We start from the raw sequence: 23833 nt of genomic DNA on the forward strand, positions 1-23833 counted from the left end.
CTAAGGGGGCGGGTCGTGTGACGTCACAGCCACGTCACATGGCAGGCGGCCAATAGAAGCGGAGGGGCGGAGATGAGCGGGGCATAAACATCCCGCCCACCTCCGTCCTTCCGCATAGCCGGCGTGGGCCGCGGTGACACAGGTAAGCAGATGTTCCTCGCTCCTGTGGCTTCATACACAGCGATGTATGCTGCCACAGGAACGAGGAACAACATCGTACCATCGCTGCAGCAAAATTATGAAAATGACCGACACTACACCGATGATACGATTACGACCCTTTTGCGCTCGTTAATCGTATCAAAAAGGATTTACATACTCCGATGTCAACAGAGACGCCGGATGTGCGTCACTTTCTATTTGACCCCACCGACATCGCAGCTGCGATATCGTAGTGTGCAAAGTACCCCTTAATCAATGATGAAGGACTACAAGAACGAAAGTTTATCGATTATTAATTTGTGCATGAATATTTGGTTAATTAATACTGAAAGTCGTGTATGCAGGGTTTCCCATCAGAACAGATCCATGGCTACAGAGTCAGTATAGAGGTACAGACGCCCTGCATATGGAGAAAGCCACAGTGTTTTTACATGTGTAAAAGGAATCTTACAGGAAAAAACTCCAGATGCCTCTTTTAAAATCCTAACCACACATAATAAAACAATCTACTATCTGAAAACAAAACACAACATCAAAATGGTACAATGTAGGGTTTAAAGGGAGCCTGTCACCAGATTTTGGCCTTCTAAACTAAAATTAGCACCTTAAGCAGTACCTGTGCTGCATCATATAAAAGTGTACATTACCCCCTGACCCCACCATAAACCCCACAAATACCTTTATAAAATCTCCTGCCATGTATGTTAATTGTCCAGTCCAATAAGATGGGTGTGCTACTCTGTGCCTCCTGTCCTTCCTCTCGGAGTCCTCTTGTGCTGATTGACATGGATGATGCCTCCTGCGCCATCCATGTAGGCAGGTAAAATCTTGCGCCTGTGCAGCCATAGTTCTGGCTCGTGCAGGCACGCTTTGCTTTGCCCTATTGCGGGCAGAGCCAAAAACCGGTGAGTTTTCTGTACAGGAGTGAGATTTTGTCCAGCAATGTGGATGACGTCACCCGCTTGCTCCACATTGCTAGCATCATCCACGTCAATCAGTACAAGAGGACGGCAAAAAGAGGGACAGGAGGCACAGATTACGATGCCCATTGGACCGGACTGGACAAATTACATACATGACGGGAGATTTTATAAAGGTATTTGTGGGGTCTACAGGGGATCTTAGGGGGTAAAATTCACAATTATAAAATGCAGCACAGGCTTAAAGAAGTTTAAGCCTGACTGCTTCGGAGCGCATGATAACAATTTTTAAATTGTTGCATTCTAAAGGCCATTTTACCTTTCCATCTCTATAGCTGTAATGATTGTGTTTTTGTCAGGATAAGTTGTATTTCTTAACACAATCTTTTAAAAAATGTTTTGTTTTTTGGGGGGGTGCTAAAATATTGAAAATCAACAATTCCATGTTTGTTTTCTAGGTTTTGGTTTTACAGCATTCACTGTACCATATGTCAGCTTAACTGTACAGTACCGATCAACATGATTATGGCAATACAAACATTTTTTATATTTTACTACTGGTACCATAACAAGGAAACCCATTTGATTGTGTATGACGATTCGCCACACCAGCGCTGAAAAAAAAAGAACCCTGGGCTGACGATTTAAAGGGAACCCATGACCAGGATTTTCGTATATAACCTAAAGCCAGTGCTATACTGGCACTATCAGGCTGATTCTCTACATACTTGTAGTAGTCAACTTTTAGGTTTTTTAGGTTTAGGTTTTGAAATCCAAAAAAGTAAAATTTATAAAATTAGCTGATTGTTGAGTGGCAGTTGCAATGGAGCAGATAATATATTCATAGTTATCCCCTGCCCGTTAGAATTAGCATAAGTATTATACAAACTATACGCTTTGTCTCTTGCAGGACCTGTGTGAGGTCATACCCATGTGACCTGGTATCCAGTTTTGTTGGCTGAGGCCCCGCCCCTTCTGGTCACATGGATATGAGCCATCCTGGTGATTGGTTCCCATTAAGCTACTTGCACCCTCTCTGTTGTTTAAAAAAAAATCATGTATTCTATACAATATATTCCGACTTCTTCGATCTTATCTCTGTTTGCAGAACTGCCAATGGTGGCATGCTATAAATGTCCAATCAATGTGGGTCCCACTACTAACTTATATCTTTCACCACTATGGATGTTCCCTATTTTAACTATTACTGATACTATGACTAAGGCTAGGAGATTGCTGAAATGCGTAGGTATGTCCCTGTATAGTTATGATCAGCCAGTTGCTACATACATGGAAATGGTACTTATTTAATATGGTGGAATAAACTTGAAGAAATTTCTTGGATTGGGTCAATTTTTGGCATCACTGGAAATTTTAACTTGTATTGGATTGTTCACTCTGCCTACAGTAGCCATGCAGTGCAGAATGAGGGGATCAGGATTATAAGATGGGCTGACCAGTATTTTCTCTATTTAACTATTGCCCAACCTGCAGTGAGAAAAGATGTGGCCACTAGAATGGAGTGGAACGTTTCGTGCAACCTCGACTTCTGATCAATGTCAGTGGTCACTGGCCATGGACAGGGACTGGGTGGATTTCCTTACCATCCATAATTCCAGGCTTGGCTTATGTATTGATGGGCTGTTGTGGAATCACATGTGCACTGCATGAGGAACTGATAATGTCATGCTACCCAGAAGCTCAAGAGATTTGTGCAACTCCTGTCCTCCAGGACAATATAGGCGTGTGCTTGAGCTCTAGGACCTAGTGATTCTAAAATGGCAATTTGAGGACCAATCTACTGCTCACATGAGCAGTTGAGGTCACAGCAGAAGGATGCTAAGTAAAGGGTAATGCTAGCCCGAGGATTATTATCAAGTAGGAAGACTCAGACACTAGCTTGCTGGCTGATAATAAAGAACAGAAGATAACTTATCTCATGGCTACATGAGACAGAGCACCTCTCTGCAGTCCATCGTATAGGAGAGAAATAATAAAGCAAGTTGACCTTACAGGATTATTCACAAAAATGAAAGTTATCCCATATACCCAGGCTAAAGGCCCAGTCACACTAAACAACATCGCTAGCAACATCGCTGCTAACGAACAACTTTTGTGACGTAGCAGCGATGTTGCTAGCGATGTTGCTGTGTGTGACATCCAGCAACAACCTGGCCCCTGCTGTGAGGTCGTTGGTTGTTGCTGAATGTCCTGGACCATTTTTTAGTTGTTGCTCTCCCGCTGTGAAGCACAGATCGCTGTGTGTGACAGCGACAGAGCAACAACTAAATGTGCAGTGAGCAGGGAGCCGGCTTCTGCAAACGCTGGTAACCACAGTAAACATCGGGTAACCAAGAAGCCCTTTCCTTGGTTACCCGATATTTACCTTCGTTACCAGCCTCCGACGCTCTCAGCTGCCAGTGCTGGCTCCTGCTCTGTGTACATGTAGCTGCAGTACACATCGGGAAATTAACCCCATGTGTACTGTAGCTAGGAGAGCAGGGAGCCAGCGCTAAGCAATGTGCGTGGCTCCCTGCTCTTTGCACATATAGCTGCAGTACACATGGGGTAATTAACCCCATGTGTACTGTAGATAGGAGAGCAGGGAGCCAGCGCTAAGCGGTGTGCGCTGGTTACCAAGGTAAATATCGGGTTGGTTACCCGATATTTACCTTAGTTACCAAGCGCAACATCGCTTCCACGCGGCGCTGCTGGCTGGGGGCTGGTCACTGGTTGCTGGTGAGCTCACCAGCAACTCGTGTAGCCACGCTCCAGCGATCCCTGCCAGGTAAGGTTGCTGGTGGGATCGCTGGAGCGTCGCAGTGTGACATCTCACCAGCAACCTCCTAGCAACTTACCAGCGATCCCTATCAGGTTGGATCGTTGTTGGGATCGCTGGTAAGTTGTTTAGTGTGACTGGGCCTTAAAGGATAACTTGATGACACAGGAGGTTCAACTGCTAAGAGAATGGGAATCTGCAGACTTGTCCAGCATAACGCTGAAGTCCACACCTCCATTCTATTCCGGATGGTCATTCAAAACACTTTTCTTAGGGCTGCAGAGCTCCATTCTCAGGAATGCTGAGGGTCCCAGTGGTCAAACTCGCAGGAATCAGAAAGTTATTCCAAAATGTTTCCTTAAATTTTTGGTATCCTATGGACTTTTTGTGAACAGCCCTTTAAATCAGTAGCTTACTACTTCAGAATGGATTATGTTGACTAGAGATAAGTTCAACCTGCGGTAACATTTCTGAAACAGTCCTTGACAAAAAATTAATGATAATCAGAGAATGCAGCCTGAACCTAAGAACAAATTTCAATACAAAAATACTGTATATCTGTGCTCTGCTATTAAATTCTGTTTGATTCACCTCTAAATTCTTTAATGAAATCAGTATGAATACGAGTTCTAAAATTAGAAGGAAAACAAAAGCCCACTGGGAACTATAGGCATTCATGATTTGCATTGGGAGATATGCAGATCTTTTAAAACCCTGGTTACTAATTAATGAGGCTAAGCGCTTTTCTTTCGTAAAGAAACATTCCTGGCTGTAATGACCTGCAGGAATTTCTTCACAAAGTTCAATTAATTGAATTTATGGGAATGTTTACTAGTCATCATTCACATTTTATCCAGCTACTACTGGCAGCTGTTGTGTATAGTATCATGGGTAATGGAATCTTCTGTGAATGTTTACTCTGTGAAAATACAATGTAATTATGTGCAGAGATGAGGAATCAAAAAACAAATAATAAACCCATATATTTCCATAATTAAGCACTGTCAGTATAATAAGCAGCTTTCTGTTATTATCATTGCACCATTCCACTTTCACCTAACATCAGTATGTTCCATGGAAACATCTTTGGGTTTACAGCAGCATCCGTGTCAAGAGGATCACAAGAAAAGAGTAGGCCATGGGCAACTGAGGTAGAAAGTATGTTACATCGAGACCAAATTTGCTCAAAACTTTTGAAATTAGCTACTATGTGATATTACCTAGATAAATACTTAAATAGCAGGCTTAAAAGTATATTCTCAACAATGTCCACAGGGTCTCGAAATAGCCCATCTTAATGTAACGTTGTCTTCCTACTTGGCCAGTATTGGACTGGGATTTATTGTGCCCACAAAAACAAATTATCATTCACCCTCCAGAAATATAGAACATGTGAATGTCCATTTTAATGACATTATCAATTTAATTGTACACAAATGACACATCTTCCATAAGGTCAAATACATTTTTTTATAAAAAAAGGACCCTAGTGGCCAAAGATAAATTGTGGAGAGGATGTGCCCCTAAAACATCATTGCAGCCCCTCTATTCTTAGAATTGGTAGCATTCCCATGAGCCATCAATTACTGGGATTAAAATACTGCTTTAACGCATTCACTCCCTAGAACCTAATAGTAAAGCGGGATTTACATGCTACGAGATCGCTACAGCGATCTCGTTGGGGGTCACGGATTTTGTGACGCACATCCGGCCACTGTAGCGATCTCGTTGTGTGTGACTCTTAGGAGTGATTTTGGATCGTTGCAAAAACGTCCAAAATCGCTCCTCGTTGACATGGGGGTCCATTCTCAAATATCGCTGCTGTCGCGTGGGCGAAGTTGTTCCTCGTTCCTGCAGCAGCACACATCGCTACGTGTGACGCCGCAGGAACGAGGAACCTCTCCTTACCTGCCACACGCCAGCAATGAGGAAGGAAGGAGGTGGGCGGGATGTTTGTCCCGCTCATCTCTGCCCCTCCGCTTTGATTGGCCGGCCGCTTAGTGACGTCGCTGTGATGCCGAACGTCCCTCCCCCTTGAGGGAGGGATTGTTCGGCAGTCACAGCGACGCCGCTGACCAGGTAAGTGCGTGTGACGCTTCCGTAGCGATAATGTTTGCTGCGGCAGCGATCACCAAATATCGGCATAACGATAGGGGCGGGTGCTATCACGCTCGCCATCGCTAGCATTGGCTAGCCATGTCGCAGCGTGTAAAGCCCGCTTAAGTCATAGAATATGCGGAATATGGCATGGGCTCAGAACCTGCTGTACAGGGCAGATGCCAGCTCTGTAGTACAGCCAATTCCTGCCTCTAACAGCAATGATCACAGCTATCTCTGATCACTTTATGTAACCACATAAATTATGCTTGCTGTCAATATCTGACAGTAACATTAATCTGCATGATCCTAGTAGGTCCTTCATTCATGCACCCAACGCCCTCTTGCTATGCATTTTTAGAGTGATAGGGCAGCCAGACGCCTACTGAAAGCCCCCATTCTCACAACCTTTGTGGAACGGCTGGGATTCCTTGGAGACCATACATTTTCCTATAGGTTGTAAAATAGTAGCATTGCGGTATATACAGTACAGTCATGGCCAAAAGTGTTGGCACTCTTGAAATGGTTCCAGAAAAGGAAATATTTCTCCCAGAAAATTAATGCAACTACACATGTTGTTATACACACATTTATTTCCTTTGTGTGTATTGGAACAAAACAACAAAAAAACAGAGGAAAAAAAGGCAAATTGAATATAATTTCACAAAAAGCTCCAAAAATAGGCCAGACAAAATTGTTTGCACCCTCAACTTAGTATTAGGTTGCACATCCTTTGGAATAAATAAATATAATCAATCACTTTCTATAACCATCAACAATCTTCTTACACCTCTCATCTGGATTTTCAGACAACTCTTCTTTTGCAAATTGTTCCAGGCCTCTCATATTTGAAGGCGCCTTCTCCCAACAGCGAATTTAGGATTTCATCACAAGTGTTCAATGGGATTTATATCCGGACTCATTGCTGCCACTTCAGAACTCTCCAGCGCTTTGTTTCCAGCCATTTCTGGGTGCTTCTTGAAGTATGTTTGAGGTCATTATCCTGCTGGTAGACCCATGACCTAGGATGTAAACCTAACTTTTTAACACTGAGCACTACATTGTGACCCTAAATTCTTTGGTAATCTTCAGATTTTATGAAGCCTTACACACACTCAAAGCACCCAGTGCCAGAGGCAGCAAAACAATCCTAAAACATATTTGAACATCCACCATATTTGATTGTACTGTATTCTTTTCTTTCTAAGCTTCATTCCATTTTAGGATAACAGTGGAATGATGGGCTTTTCCTAAAAGCTGTATCTTGGTCTCATCTGTCCACAAGACAGTTTTGCAGAATGATTTACGTTTACTCACATAAATTTTTGGCAATCTGCAGTCTAGCTTTTATATGTGTCTGTGTCAGCAGTGGGGTCCTCGTGGGTCTCCTGCCATAGAGTTTCATTTAATTCAAATATCGACAAATAGTTTTTGCTGACATCGATGCACCCTAATTTGGGAGGACAGAATTAATTTCTTTGGAACTTGATTGGGGCTGCTTATCTACCATCTGAGCTATTCTGCGTTGCAACCTTTCATCAAATTTTCTCTACTTTCCACATCCAGGGAGATTAGCTTCAGTGCCATAAGTTGTAAACTTCTTGATTATGTTGTACACCATGGACAAAGGAACATCAAGATCTCTGAAGATGGACTTGTAACCTTGAGATGGTTGATATTTTTCAACAATTTTGGTTTTCAAGTCCTCAGACAGTTGTCTTGTCCACTTTCTGTTTTCATACAATGCACAGATTGAGTCAACCTCTTCCCTTTTAATCTAATTTCAGGTGTGATTTTCATATTGCTCATACTTGTTACTTGCCACAGGTGAGTTTCATCAAGCATCACATGCTTGAAACAAAGTTGTTTACCGACAATTATGAAAAGGAGCCAACAATTTTGTCATGCTTATTTTTGAGGTGCAATTACATCCAATTTGCCTTTTTTTGTCTGTTTTTTGTGTTGTCCCAATACACACAAAATAAATAAATGTGCATAACAAAATGTGTAATTGCAATCATTTTCTGGAAAAAAATACTTCACTTTCTGAAACAATTTCAAGGGTGCCATCACTTTTGGCCATGACTGCAGTACAGTGGAACCTCACTTAACAAGTAACCCACTTAACGAGAATTTTGCTTAACAAGCAAAGCTTTCTGTAAATTTGTAACCCGCTTTACGAGAAAGCTTTGCTGGACGAGCAAAATCCTCACTGCACAAACCTCCGGTTCCGTACATCCACCACGCTCTGACCCGCACTTGCAGTCCACATAAACACACATGTACGCACAAAACACACACAAACACACATGCACGCACACACATACAGTATTATGCTCACCTTACCTTCCGTTCCACCACCGGCCTCATGGCTCTTGTAGTTCCCGGGTACATCGCGACGTTCTCGCGGCGAACTACAAGTACCATGAGGCCGGCGGTGGAACGGAAGGTAAGGTGAGCATATAATATGTGTACCTTCCGTTTCATAGCCGGCCTCCTGGGTCCTGTAGTTCGCCGCTCCACTCCAGGCAGTCCATTGGCATCCATAGAGAAAAAGCAGGAACTTCCTGTCACCGCTACTCAAAGGCAGCGCGCTGGCCAGTCAGAGGCAAGAAGCTCTGCCTTTGACGTCAGCGCTTTGGCCGCGGAAGTTCCTCCCTCGTCGTTACGGTAACCTGATACACAGCCTGGCCCCGTCCCAAAGAACAACAAGTTCCAGGAGAGCAGCGATGGAACGGAAGGTAAGGTGAGCATATAATATGTGCGTGTGTGTGCGTGTGCGTGTTTGTGTGAGTTTGTGTGCGTTTGTGCATGTGTGGAATGATAGAATAGGGGACCAGGATGGGACATTTAACAAGTTGTGGAACGAATTATCTGCATTGCAATGATTTCCTATGGGAAATCTTGCTCTGCTGAACGAGTAACTTGGTTAACAAGCACAGTCCCAGAACGGATTGTTCACGTTAAGCAAGGTTCCACTGTATAAGCAATGAAACCTACAAATGATGACAGGTTCAAAGTCTAAAAGAGGAATAAAAAATGAAGTGGAAAAAGAAAAAAAGTAAGAAAAAACAACATAAAAGATTCAATTGCTCAACTTTCTCCTTTCTATAAAAATAAAAACAAATGAAGCATATTTAGTATTGCCATGTCCGGAAAAGTCTGATGTATTAAAAAAATGTATTTGCATAATTGATGCTTTTTGGTTGCTCCCTATAACCCAATATATGTAATGTATCAAAACATTTGCATTTACCCCACAATGGGACCAATAAATAACAGTTCAGCACACACAAAAAAAAACAACAAAACAAGGCCTTAGATTCCTCCATCGATGGACAAGTAAAAAAGTTACGGATCTTAGAAAATGGTGAAACAAACCAATTTTTTTACATAGTTCAATTTTTTTTAATACACCAAAATAATACTAATGAAAAAATAATCTAAAAGCTTGGCATTTCTGTAATTGTACTCGACCTAAAGAGTCATGTTGCCAAGTCATTTTCACAATAAAGACCTTCAAAGCTAAACTTTAAAAAACAATGTTGGAATTGTGTGTTTTTCACCATTTCACCTGACTTGGAGTTTTTAACCATTTTTGCATTTTCAGTACATTATGTGGTAAGATGAATGCAGTAATTTAAAATTATAACTTGTCCCGCCAAAAACAAGTCCTCATCTGGCTATTTCGAAAGAAAAATAAAAACATTATGACTCTTGGAAGAAGGAGAGGAGAAAAGAAAAAAGCAAACAAAAACTAAATTGACTGCATCACTTAAGGGTTATCTAAATGTTTATTTATCATATGCACTAAATAAAAGTGTACAAATCCAAGAACTTACCGTTTGACTTTTCACTATCTGCAGGCTTCATCTGAATAGGATGATGCATCTATAAAATAGAAAGTTATGATTGATTACAGTTCTGATACATTTTCTAATTATCACTGAGTTATGATCATGTTCTACATCTATCATGAAAAGCAGAATTTATTTTACATGGATTATTGTATGGTCTGAGAAATGTATATAAGGTTCTTATAAACATAGACGCATAAAATAAAATATTACCATACCAGTTCTGATCATTACTTTTTATACAGAACGTGGTTGTGTAAATTGGCTTTCTTCTGGCTCTACATAGTGAAATTCATTAAAATAATTTGTGGCAGATACACATGCGAATATGTTGACTATATTGTGCTAGATATACTGTGGTATACTGTTTTGCATACATTTCAAACCGTTTAGACATTTTGTATCTTTCTCCAAATAAAATAGCAAATTAATCAATGTTGATCAATTCATTTCATATGATACCAACATTCACAAATGGCAGGAGGGTCCCATGGCAAATGAAAGGTTTGCCCACAACTGCGTATAAATACAACATTATGTAATGTGATAAAAATTGCACTTGCACCAATGTTAGTCAATGAGTCAGTGCTGATCTGTCATTTTTTCCTGAGATGTAATTAGCCTGGTGGAAAAATTGTAGCATGCTGTATATGGCCACATAAAACACCTGAGACTCGCCAATGCAAGTCAATGGCTGCGAGTAAAAAAACATCTGTATGCCATCCGATTTATAAGGACACAATACAATTCTGTGGCACAGAACACTGTAAATGGTCCTGTAAATTATTGTAAAATATTAGTTGCTATGAAAAAAATGCATTGCGTACAGATGGCATACTGATAGTATACAGATGGTAGGCGAGAAAACAAAAATCGCACACTTGCATAGCACTGTCATGGCATATCAAATACCAAACGGATTTCACTCATTCAACTTCTTTGGATGAAAATCAGACTGATTTTTTATACGCAGAGGACAACAAACCCTAAACATAAGATTTCTGTTGGGTGCTGCCTGCCACCTCCACACGTCTAACCACCAAGATGTCAGGAACTCTCTCAGCACTTGTGAAGAACACATTTGTTTGCAGGTTCCCAACACTTGTTAGAATGGATTGACCTACAACCTGGAATGGGTTACCACTAGTGATGAGTGGGCACTACCATGCTCGCCTGCTTTATACTCATTTAGAGCAGTTGGATGCTCAGATGGGCATGACTTGAGCAACAAATTATAATGGAAGTCAATGGGTGACTTGAGCATTTTTTGGGGAAATCATCCAGAAAAATGTTTGAGCCCCATTGAATTCCATCATACTCGATTGCTCAAATCATGCCTGTCCAAGCATCAACTGCTCTTAACCAGTAACAAGCACCCGAGCATGGTAGTGCTTACCACTGCTCGTTAATCGAGAATCAGGGTGATCGAATACTTGCAGAGCTTGGCTGAGTATTGCGGGTGTTTGGATGTTGCATGAGTGAAACAATGAACACAACGCACAGGCTTACTTCACTGCATGATGTGTGCAGGCACCCCAGGGAGAGCCATTCACAGTCTCTGAGTAGCTTTCAATTGGGTTAAAGCAATGTGTAATGTGTGAAATGAAGAAAAACTCTGCGCTCACAATGGAAATGCTTTGTGTGTAGCTGTCTGTATGTGGATGAACAGCCGAACTGTCCAATAATTGACTTCCATTATACTCATTACTCTACACTTTTAGAGCATCTGACCTGCTCGACTTGAGTACCACGCATTTTAGTGGTCACCCTTCCCTACCCACTTCTCAGGGTCCCCATGGCTGCTGTATGACACTGTATGTCATGGCTTGTTTGCTACAAGACGTTAACAATGTTTGTATATTCTGAATATGGGTGGTGAGATAATCCATAAGTAAGTACTTCATACACAATTATGCTAAAATATCAGCGGATGTTATCTGTGTCAACAAATGACGCTGCATTATGCTAATGCAATGTCATCTAGTGGCTGCAATGAGAAAAGTAATACACATTTTAATGCGAAGCACATTGGTTTTCTATTAGCATCACATTGAAATGGATTTATGGTTCCCGTTTTCTGTTGGCAGTATCTGATAAATATGTGCATTTTCTTCCATCAGAAGGTAACAGAAAAATTATCTAGAATAATTGTAAATTCTCTTATTACCGGATGGGGATCTGAATGAAAGCCGATGCCTCTCTCGAGAAGTACTTATACATATTCTTAAAACACACATATAGGTTGACCGCTGGAATGAATGTGTATAAAATGAAAAGTATTGAATTTATGTGTACACACTAGTTAAATAGGTTAATTCAATTCAGAAAGGAAACTGTGCTGAGAGCGGTTTAACCCCTTGAGTGCAAGAAAAACATTTAGCGCTCTCTGCTCAGAAGAGTCTGGATGGTGCTGGTGAGAAGTCTAATAGGGATCAAGGCGTTCAACATAGCAGAATAAATTACAGTACAGAGATTACATTTCTTCCAGTTGTAATACCATCTGGAAATAAATATATTCACTGACACAGCAAGAGATACAACCTTTGCTATAAATAACAGCAGTGACAAGATCCCACTATGGTTCACTTTGTAAAGTTTATCTATCAGAGGTAAACAATGCCTTTTATTGCACAAGACACTATGGGGCAGAATTATGATGGATATCTCAGGGTAAGGTTTTAACATCTTATGGATACAGATCTTACTTATGAAAGGGAACCTGCCACCAGGTTTTTTCCTTATGAGCTGTGGCCACCACCAGTGAGCTCTTTTATACAGAATTCTATTAAACTGTATATAAGAGCACAGGCAGATCTGTAGAATATAAAAAAGACCTTTATTAGGCTATGTGCGCACGTTGCGTACAGTTCACTGCAGAAATTTCTGCAGCGATCTGAAGAGCACATGTGCGCTTTAAATCGCTGCAGAAATGTCCGTAGTGAAGCCGATTCCATGCGCTCTGCCTGCAGCTCCTCCCATAGACAGAGCAGGAGCTGCCGGCAAAGCGCACGGAAGAAGTGACATGTCACTTCTTTTTACGCAGCGCTTCGGCAGTAGCCGAAGCGCTGCGCTCTAAAACGCCACGTACGCACGGCCCCTGCACAATCTCCATAGACTGTGCAGGGGACGCAGGACGCATGCAGTTACGCTGCGCTACAAAGCGCAGTGTAACTGCATGTATTTACGCAACGTGCGCACATAGCCTTATACTCACCAAGGGGGCGGTCTGGTCCAAAGGGTGTTACTGCAATCAGACCGGCGCCTCCTCCATCTTGTCCTATCGCCGTCCTCCTTCTTCTGAGTCCTGCGTGGATGATGTGTCCTACATCATTCACACAGGTCAGCATTGTGGTCCTGCGCAGGCGCACTTTGAGCTGCCCTCAGCTGTGCGGATCAAAGTATTATAGTGCGCATGTGCAGGAGATCTTTGACCATTTCTCGCCCCCACGCATTACAATATTTTGATCTGCCATGAGCATGGCAGATGAAAGTGCCCCTGCACAGAACCACAATGCCGGCCTGTGTGGATGACACAGGACATGTCATCCAAACGGGCCTAAGAAGAAGGAGGACGGCAATTGGACAAGATGGAGGAGGTGTCGGACCCGCAATTAGCGACACCCATCGGACTGGACCATCCCTAGATAAGTGTTATAAAGATCTTCTTTACGTTCTACAGAGCAGCCTGGGCTCTTATATACAGTATTCTAGATTGCTGTATATAAGGGTGCACTGGTGGTGGCCGCAGCTTATAAGGGAAAAACCTAGTGACAGGTTCCCTTTAATAAAGTAACAGGAGTGGAGACAAATTGGATCTAATCAGAATAGAAATGGACAGTTAGGCTATGTGCGCACGTTGCGTATTTGCATGCAATTACACTGCGCTCTGCACCGCAGCGTAACTGCATGCATCCTGCGTCCCCAGCATAATCTATGAAGATTATGCAGGAGACGTGCGCACGTAGCGTATTAGAGTGCAGCGCTTCGGCTGCTGCCCGAAGCGCATGTTCTAAGAAGTGACATGTCACTTATTCCGTGCGCTCTGCATGCAGCGCCCGCTCTGTCTATGGGAGGGGCTGCACTCAGAGCGCATGAAATCTGCTTTTTTTTCTCATTACAGACTCATTCTGCAGCGATTTGAAGCGCACGTGTGCTGTTCAAATCGCTGCAGAAATTTCTGCAGGGACAGAACACAACGTGAGCACATAGCCTTAGGCTAAGTTCACACAGGGCATCTTTTGCTGCATTTTTGGTGCGTTTTTGAGGTCACAAAGATGCACCAAAATGCATGCATTTCCTTCCCCCAGCAAAGTCATGGAGATTTCTATTTTGCTGTCCACACTGGGCATCTTTTGTTGGCTGTGTTTTTCAGGATGCAGCATGTCAATTCTTTTTGCATTTTTACTGCATTTTTGAGCCCTCCAGTCATTAGATTTGACTTAAAAAACGCATTGGGCAAAACACGGTAAAGATGCGGTAAAAACGCATTGCGTTTTTAATGCCTTTTTGCCGTCGTGCATTTTTGGTGCATTTTAAGATGCACTGACAAAAAAGATCCTGCGTGTGAACATAGACTAAGGGTGGCTTTACATGCTGCGATATCCGGCCCAATATCGCTAGCATGAGATCCGCCCCCATCGTTTGTGCGCGACGGGCATATCGCTGCCCGTCGCGCACAAAATCGCGCACCCCTGTCACACGTACTTACCTGCCCTTTGACATCGCTGTGACCGGCGAACCGCCTCCTTTCTAAGGGGGCGGTCCGTTCGGTGTCACAGCGACGTCACAAATCGGCCGCCCAATGAAAGCGGAGGGGCGGAGATGAGCGGGACATAACATCCCGCCCACCTCCTTCCTTCCGCATTGTGGCCGGAGACAGGTAAGGAGATGATCCTCGTTCCTGCGGCGTCACACGTAGCGATGTGTGCTGCCGCAGGGACGAGGATCAACTTCACCCCAGCGACAGCAGCGATAACTGGCAGCGGACCCCCATGTCAGCGAGGAGCGATTTTGGACGTTTTTGCAACGATCCAAAATCGCTCCTAGAAGTCACACGCTACGACATCGCTACAGCGGCCGGCTGTGCATCACAAAATCCGTGACCCTAACGAGATCGCTGTAGCGAAATCGTAGCGTGTAAAGCCTGCTTAATGCAAGAAGCTATCATATTATAATATAAGGGTTTCCGGTGCCTGTACACTCTAAACACTATCTGCAGTAGAACAATAATACAATTCTCAGATGTCGGCCATACAGCCAAAGAGGTTGTATGAAAATGCACACACCTGTATTTAACAATGGCAAATACAATGCAAAGGTTAAAACCGGCCACCAACATTTGACAGTAGATGGGTAAAGAAGTTTATTATGGACTGATAATTGTAAGTTTGAGGTGTTTGGATCAGAGAAGAGAACACTAGAGAAATATATTGGCAATAAAAGAAAAGTAGAAAAGGGCTTGATACCTTTTGATGTCATAGTATGGCGAGGCTTGGGTGCAGATAAGGTGGAAGAGTGACACGAGGAATATATCTAAAATGCCTGTGTGTATTTTTTATTCCATTGCCTTTTTCAATTTCTATCTCAGTGCCACCTCCATTATAGATTCTTTCTTTTCCTTCAAAATCTTTAAATATTTTATAGGCTCTGAACTCATAATATGTCCTGTCATGCCTGCAGTCCCAGGGGGTGAGCATCTTGCTGGATAATACTATGTGATTCCTTGATACTCAACAATCTATTTCACTCACTTTAATGTCTTACTGTACTTCAGGTCAAAATTTTCCCATTTATGAGTTAATACTTTGTACGGTAAAAAAAATAACCTTGATTTTTAAGTGCAAAATAAAATCCTCGGATCTACATATTTCTTCTGTATTGTTTTTTCTTAAGTGAACAAAACATTTAATTCAATTAAAATATTTCTTACTTCAAAGACGTGGCTTGCTTTGAAGTCTACTTGAGTATTAATGGAAAATAAACAAATATAATGGTTCAATCAAAATATTTATTAAAAAATATGTAAGTATATAGCCTTAGACTAAGGGCGGCATCACACGCTACGATATATCGGGCGATATGTCGTCGGGGTCATGGATTCCGTGACGCACATCTGGCATCGTTAGACATATCGTAGCGTGTGACAGCTACGAACGACTGTGAACGAGCAAAAATACTCACCTTATCGTTGCTCGTTGACATGTTCATTTTCAAAATGTCGTTCCTCCTTCTGTGCGCCGGTTGTTCATCGTTCCCGAGGCAGCACACATCGCTCCGTGTGACACCCCGGGAACGAAGAACACAGCTTATCTGCGTCCCGCCGGCAATGCGGAAGGAAGGAGGTGGGCAGGATGTTACGTCCCGCTCATCTCCACCCCTCCGCTGCTATTGGCCGGCCGCTGTGTGACGTCGCTGTGGCGCCGAACATCCCTCCAGTTCAGGAAGAGGATGTTCACCGCCCATAGCGACGTCATCCAGGAGTTAAGTGCGTGTGACAGGGGTAAACGACTTTGTGCGCCACGGGCAACTAATTGCTCGTGATGCAAAAACGATGGGGGCGGGTACGATCGCTAGTGCGATCGCACGATAGATCGTACCGTGTGATGCCGCCCTAATTCTTGTCACATGTTCAGTGACACAGCTTAGTAAGACGCCTCCCTGATCAACACAGATCTTTCACAAAGACCCCGATCTTCTTCCATCACCTGTAAAAATACTACTTTCTTTCACAATCTACGATCCATCTCCTTGTGATTTCCTCTGGCCATCATGTGTTCACACATATGGACAGATAGTCAAGTGTGTAAGAAAATCTTTAATATTCAAGGTGATGAAAGAAAAATGTGGTCTTTGAGAAAGATCTGTGGATAACATTTGCATCAATGTTGAGTGTTCTTACTATAAAGCCTCATTCAGACGTCCATGTAACACCGTCCATGTACAGACAGTGGTGAACGGATTGGCAGCAGGTCTCCTGCTATGACCTTGGTGGCCTATATGATACTACATAGCTCAGGTCATGTCCAGCCAGTTCAAGTTCATCCCAGTTTGTACACGGACCATGTTGACAGATGTCTTAATGATGCTTACGATATGGCTCAATCGGTATTGGAATGACTGGTGACTACATTTCCTGACTTCACAATTACTGTTCATTATGTGACACGCTGTATTCATCATATTTCAAAATATTCTTCAATTGTTGGCAGCTCTGAAAATCTTTCTATGCCAGAGCACTTTGTCAGAAATGAACTACATAAAGTGTATAGGCTATTTATTCACTAATATGTTATCAAGTAATTACTATGCAGAATACGGTAGTGTAACATAGTAGAAAACGTAAAGTGTAAAGTAGTCCTCTAATAAAGATCTACTTCTGATTAAACAGTGATTTTATCAAAACTACACTAAGCAGCCCAGTAAGTGACACATCACTGGAATCAGGATCTCTGCCCCTGCATTATACTGCTCTTAAGCTGGTGTCACACACAGCGACAACGACAACGACGTCGCTGCTACGTCACCATTTTCTGTGACGTTGCAGCGACGTCCCGTCGCTGTGTGTGACATCCAGCAACGATCTGGCCCCTGCTGTGAGGTCGCCGGTCGTTGCTGAATGTCCAGCTTCATTTTTTGGTCGTCACTCTCCCGCTGTGACACACACATCGCTGTGTGTGACAGCGAGAGAGCGACGAAATGAAGCGAGCAGGAGCCGGCACTGGCAGCTGCGGTAAGCTGTAACCAGCGTAAACATCGGGTAACCAAGGGAAGACCTTTCCCTGGTTACCCGAAATTTACCTTCGTTACCAGCCTCCGCTCTTGCTGCCAGCGCCGGCTCCTGCTCTGTGCACATGTGGCTGCAGTACACATCAGGTAATTAACCCGATGTATACTGTAGCAAGGAGAGCAAGGAGCCAGCGCTAAGCAGTGCGCGCGGCTCCCTGCTCTCTGCACTGTGACATGTAGCTGCAGCACACATCGGGTTAATTAACCCGATGTGTACTGTACCTAGAAGAGCAAGGAGCCAGCGCTAAGCGCGGCTCCCTGCTCTCTGCACATGTAGCACAGCGACGTTATGATCGCTGCTTCTGCTGTGTTTGACAGCTAAGCAGCGATCATAACAGCGACTTACAAGGTCGCTGTTACATCACAGAAAATGGTGACGTAACAGCGACGTCGTTGTCGCTGTCGCTATGTGTGAACCCAGCTTTAGGTTAGGTGGCAAAAATCTGGTGACAAATTCTCTTTAAAATGCAAATAAGCATCATAGAAACTGTTTAACTGCTTTATTGGTTTGATTTTGTGGTCTGCATTATAAGACTTCCCTTATACATAGGATCCAATATTCCGCAGGTGATGACGACAGGTCACATCCTCCTCCTCCCCCCTGCACAGACTTCCCTTATACATTTGATCCAACATTCACCCAAGTGATGACCACAGCGCACATGAGTGACTATTTTCTCAGCCCTAATCGACCATGCTGCGATTGTAATGCAAGACTCTTTTCTTTCGCACCCATTCAAGTGAATGGGGCGAGAAAAAAATCGCACTGCACTCGCGGTACACAGGTGTACCGTGCGTGCAGAGCGAGAATCCCAATAGCCAGCTACGGAGAAGAGAGGGAGAAAAATCCCTCCCGCCCCTCAGCAGCGCCAGCCCGCCCCCCACAGCTGAGGTCCGCTCGCACAGTCGGACCTCAGACGCAGGGGTACTAGCATGACACTCGGTTCCTGCTGTACTGCCAGCATGAGCCGAGTGTCATGCGAGCATCGCACTAGTGCCCCGTGTGGCCCCGGCCTACTGAATAAAAACAAAGTACAGTATAAGCGATCCTGTCTTGTTAAGGCTGCAGCTACATTTTTTGGTAGTTTGATAATATAATAGAGAAAGGACAGCAAAAAATAAAGCCTACCAGCAATTTTTTATTATTATTATTATTATTATTATTAAAGCAACCATTAGTATTCCAGAAACCGTAAGAAATTTTTGAATGTGGACTTCAAATCTGTCTATAGAAAAGGAGTGAGTACTTGGTAGGAAGGAAAGAAACAAAGGGAAATCAGTTTCTCTAAATATTGTAACATGTAATGCAATGCTTAGAATTCTTAGGAGAGACCGGTAACATAGCAATCTATTTCTACTAAAAATAGAGCTGGGAAACTGGTTCAACCTGGGTGGAATTCTATCTGGGAATTGTGAGCCTGTCTGTGGTGATTAATTCATCATTTCTGTCAGATTGCTCTAATTGGCTGTCAAATGACATAGCACAATCCCATCTGTGACTTCATATTATCTGTGCGGCTATATCTGATGTACAGATGAATACAGACTCACACTAAAAATTAACAATTAAATCCTGCTTCCTACATAAGCCTGCTGGATGATTTTACTGTACGGTCAACAGGGACTGAATTCAAATTCAACAAAAAAAGGTGAAAAAATATTTGATTCTAACAGAATTTTTGTGGTGAATCTTAACTATTATTATGGGCATAGAGGTTATAAACACTGCTGAAAAAAGTCATATCTATATGTCTCATATCAGAAGCCTTGTTGTTGATAAATCATCTTTTATCCATTTTTGTAAATGAGTTCTTCCAGGCTATGGGGCCGAGGGTAAAGAAAAAAAAAACAAAAAAGCCAGCACTAAATGTGCACTACAGCACTAAAAATTCCAACTGTACATATTATAAATTTGAGATTTTTGGCAAAAAATTACCCCACCACGTCACAGCAAATCTCTTTGGGGCAGTCCTACGCGAAAATATTTTTATAAAATGTGCCAGACGGCTTCACATATGAAAAGGTAGAACTGTTCTTAGCAGCACTCACTTGGTGTTTTTCAATCCCAACTGAGTCATGGCTGTGGGCGGGACAGGTGCAAGCAAATGTCAATCCCGTACCCATGACTGAGTCATGGCTGTGGGCGGGACAGGTCCAAGCAAATGTCAATCCCGTACCCATGACTGAGTCATGGCTGTGGGCGGAACAGGTCCAAGCAAATGTTTTCAATCCCGTACCCATAACTGAGTCATGGCTGTGGGCGGAACAGGTTAAAGCAAATGTTTGCAATCCCGTACCCATGACTCATGGGGCGGAGGGTGCCTGGAAGATAACTCTGTCTCCTCATTTCATTATCATATGCATTGCTTCCCATCAGCGGCACTGTGTCTCTGTGACATCAGGTCCTTAACCGGAAATCTCAGACCTGCGCATTCCATCTCCTCCTCAGTATTCCACCATCACATTTCTTCTACGCAGGTACTTTCACTCCCAGTGAGAAAGAAATCCATAGTACTCCAGGAGGACACGGTCAGCGGAAGTACCAATGATTCTCCGGCACCTGCGCAGAAGGAACGTGAAACCTATGCCCATAAAAGGGCGGAACACTGAGGAGCAGATGGAATGCGCAGGCGCGAGATTTTCCGGTGAAGGACCCGACATCACAGGGACAGTGGATGAGAGACAACGCATATGATAATGAAATGAGAAAGCAGAGTTATCTTCCATGAAGTGTTCTCCCCATAGCCTGGAAGAGCTAATTTACAAAAACGGATAAAATATGATTTATCAACAACATAGCATCTGATATGAGACACACAAGTATGACATTTTCAGCATTCTATAATCTGCATGCCCATATTATTAGGTAAGATAAGTCAAATGTGGTGACAGATTCTTTTCAACGATGCACAAGCCATTGTCAAGTTCCATGTCAGATTACACTTTTTTGTACCTTAATATCTGAGTGCTGACTTCCCAAAAGCAGGCATGCTTTACTTAGAACAGATAGAGAATATGATTTCATGGAGAGGAAAGGGGAATAAACTAAAGAACTAAAGCCGCCATACACATCAGATGGTTGTCGGCCAAACAGTCAGCCATGTCAGCCGGCTCTTGCATACACAGAATGGCTCATTCGTCTGAGAGCTTCTTTGTACTATAAGAGATGGCCATTGCCAGACATATCTTATCTCAATACAACCGGCAGTCCAAAATTGGACATGCCAGCTCAATATTTCTCCAATATTTCAATAAATTGTCTGGGTTCCCATGCAGATTAGATTGGTTAGTTCAGCTAATATGTATGGGGGGCTTAACTCTCAGATACAGTTCCCTACAAAAACCTCCTCTGTCTTTGGACATCTGCAATATAAATGCAGTTGGGAGGCCCATATATACATGACATCACAAAACAATCTCCCTGAAATCAGTAGGTTTAGATAACTTTAATCTATAGCTATGGTCAGCCTAACAGTTCACCTCTAACTTGAAATGGTCATGTAGGCTTTCTTTTTCTGGTAACAAGAAACTTTACAAATTTGAGATAAAATGTCCAGAAAAAAATCTTTGATAAAGTTACCCAGAAGACACAAAATAGACTGACAGGTCATGGCTTAAGCTATAATAAAATTCCTAAAGATACCAATTCATAAAAATGTGTTGGAATACAGTCTCACAAAGTCTCTAAGGGTGCATTTACAGAGACCGAATGACTGACTGGCGGCACGATAGGACAACTGATTGGTAAACTTTTGTTTGGCGGTCATTTGTAAGCCTGTTTACACAAATAGAACCAAATGATGCTCATTGAGCAATCAATACCATATCACTTAAGGGTATTTTGCATGCTGCGACATCGCTAGCCGAGGATAGCGATGCCGAGCGCGATAGTACCTGCTCCCGTTGCACATTCGATATCTTGTGATAGCTGCTGTAGCGCACATTATCACTATGGCAGCTTCATATGCACTTACCTGCTCTGCGACGTCGCTCTGGCCGGCGACCCGCCTCCTTCCTAAGGGGGCGGGTCGTGCAGCGTCACAGCGACGTCACACGGCAGGCGGCCAATAGAAGCGGAGGGGCGGAGATGAGCGGGACGTAAACATTCCGCCCACCTCTTTCCTTCCGCATTGACGGTGGAGGCAGGTAAGGAGATGTTCCTCGCTCCTGCGGCTTCACACACAGCAATGTGTGGTGCCGCAGGAATGAGGAACAACATCGTATCTCCTATTAGTGCGATATTATGAAAATGTCCGACACTACACAGATCACCAATTTACGCCGCTTTTGTGATCGTTTATCGGCGCATCTAGGCTTTACACGTTGCGACGTCGTTACCGGCGCCGGATGTACGTCACTTTCAATTTGACCCCAACGATATCGCAGTAGCGATGTCGCAACGTGCAAAGTACCCCTTAGTGTGCATAGGCTGCCATTGTTCTTGGCAGTATGAGTCCTGTTAAAGAGGATGATGCGCCTCTGAGAATGATGATCTTGTCATGCCATATGTGGCATGAAAAATGATATCACCCCATAATGGAGAATTTACCTGTTCATCGGATGATTGGCAGCCTGTTTACAGAGCAAGCAAATCGTGAAATGAGCATTTTTAACAATACTTGCTCACAATTATCTTGCAGTGTAAATGCCCAATAACTCTGTAATATTTATTATTAAAGTCAGAAGTGAGGGAGATTTCTAAATACCAATTTAACGAGAATAGTACGTCCTCTTGATAAATTTGGTGTAGATTGAAAACATCTACAGGAGTGTTATCTTATAATATCTTTTTAATTAGATAAATGTTAGAAAGTCCTGATAAAATTGTCATTCTTAATGCAACATTGAACTCCTATGCACTTTTTATATGTCTTTATGCTCTGAATCCAGACCATGACACCTAATTTATGTCTGTAATAGATTTAACTCCTCAACGATAACTTTCCTCATGTTTCTTCTAAGGTAATTTGTGACCATGCAGCTCAAACAGAATTTTTAAGGTCAGCTCCTGGCATTGGACATTGCAATGGGCGTTCTACTCAAATTCTTCTACATCAGAATTATCAAACCATGTCTTGATGGACTTCACTTTGTGCACAGAAAAAGACCTACTCTAAACTTTTTCTACAAATATGAAAGCAGTCTAAAATGTCTTTATCTATACCAGTATTATAGGGTTACCCCCCATCTCCTAATCATGGGATAAGGGATAGCTCATTGAACGGGGAGGCCCTGCAGTGATCCAGAGAGTTGGGATTTAGGCGGGCTTTGCACGCTGCGACATCGGTAACAATGTGTTACCGATGCTGCAGTGATAGTCCCGCCCCCGTCGCACGTGCAATATCTAGTGAAAGCTGCCGTAGCGATTATTATCGCTACGGCAGTTTCACAAGCACATACCTGCCGTGCGACGTCCCTCTGGCCGGCGACCCGCCTCCTTCCTAAGGGGGCGGGTTGTGCGGTGTCACAGCGACGTCACACGGCAGTCGGCCAATTGAAGTGGAGGGGCGGAGATGAGCAGGATGTAAACATCCCGCCCACCTCCTTCCTTCTCATTGCAGCCGGGAGGCAGGTAGGTGATGATCCTCGCTCCTGCGGCTTCATACACAGCGATGTGTGCTGCCGCAGGAGCGAGGAACAGCATCGTACCTGTCGTTGCACCGGCATTATGGAAATGTCGGAGGCTGCAGCGATGATACGATAACGACGCTTTTGCGCTCGTTCATCGTATCATCTAGGATTTACACACTACGACATCGCAAGTGACGCCGGATGTGCGTCACTTTCGATTTGACCCCACCGAGATCGCACCTGCGATGTCGTAGTGTGCAAAGCCGCCCTTAGAATGGATCTTTTTCCCCTGAACAGAGCAGAGATTTTAATGCCCCAGCTCTGCTCTATGTATTGCCTATAGGACTGCCGACTGCAGTGCTTCATTCAGGATTGGGCTGCAGAGCCTCATTCGTGTGATTGCTAGATTCCCAGCAGTCACACCACCAGCGATTAGAAAGGAGATAATAAAAAAACAATTAATATTACCATTCCCTGATATAAGTTGCCCAGTGTTATCATTCACTCACCACAGTTTACAGTAGGCACAATGCATTTTGGTAGCTGTCACTCTCCAGGCATCCACCAAACCAGACATATCCTTTAGCCTGATATGTGACTAATTTCACTACCAATGCTTGTCATTACAACTGATGATTTTAAGCCTGTTTGAAGCTGATCAA

The 23833-nt window shown here is 43.2% G+C and overlaps 1 protein-coding gene across 20 annotated transcripts in view; it reads right to left on the reverse strand.

Annotated features, from left to right (window-relative positions):
* The window catches only part of CELF2 (CUGBP Elav-like family member 2), a 621764-nt gene that overhangs the window by 161459 nt on the left and 436472 nt on the right, over nt 1–23833 (reverse strand). For all 20 annotated transcript variants that reach the window (XM_075345303.1, XM_075345302.1, XM_075345301.1 and 17 more), the window contains one exon: nt 9801–9849. In XM_075345303.1, coding sequence (XP_075201418.1) covers nt 9801–9849 — 49 coding nt within the window. The remainder of the gene's footprint in view (nt 1–9800; nt 9850–23833) is intronic.

The sequence above is a fragment of the Anomaloglossus baeobatrachus genome, chromosome 4, assembly GCF_048569485.1.
Source record: "Anomaloglossus baeobatrachus isolate aAnoBae1 chromosome 4, aAnoBae1.hap1, whole genome shotgun sequence".
NCBI classification, from domain to species: domain Eukaryota; kingdom Metazoa; phylum Chordata; class Amphibia; order Anura; family Aromobatidae; genus Anomaloglossus; species Anomaloglossus baeobatrachus.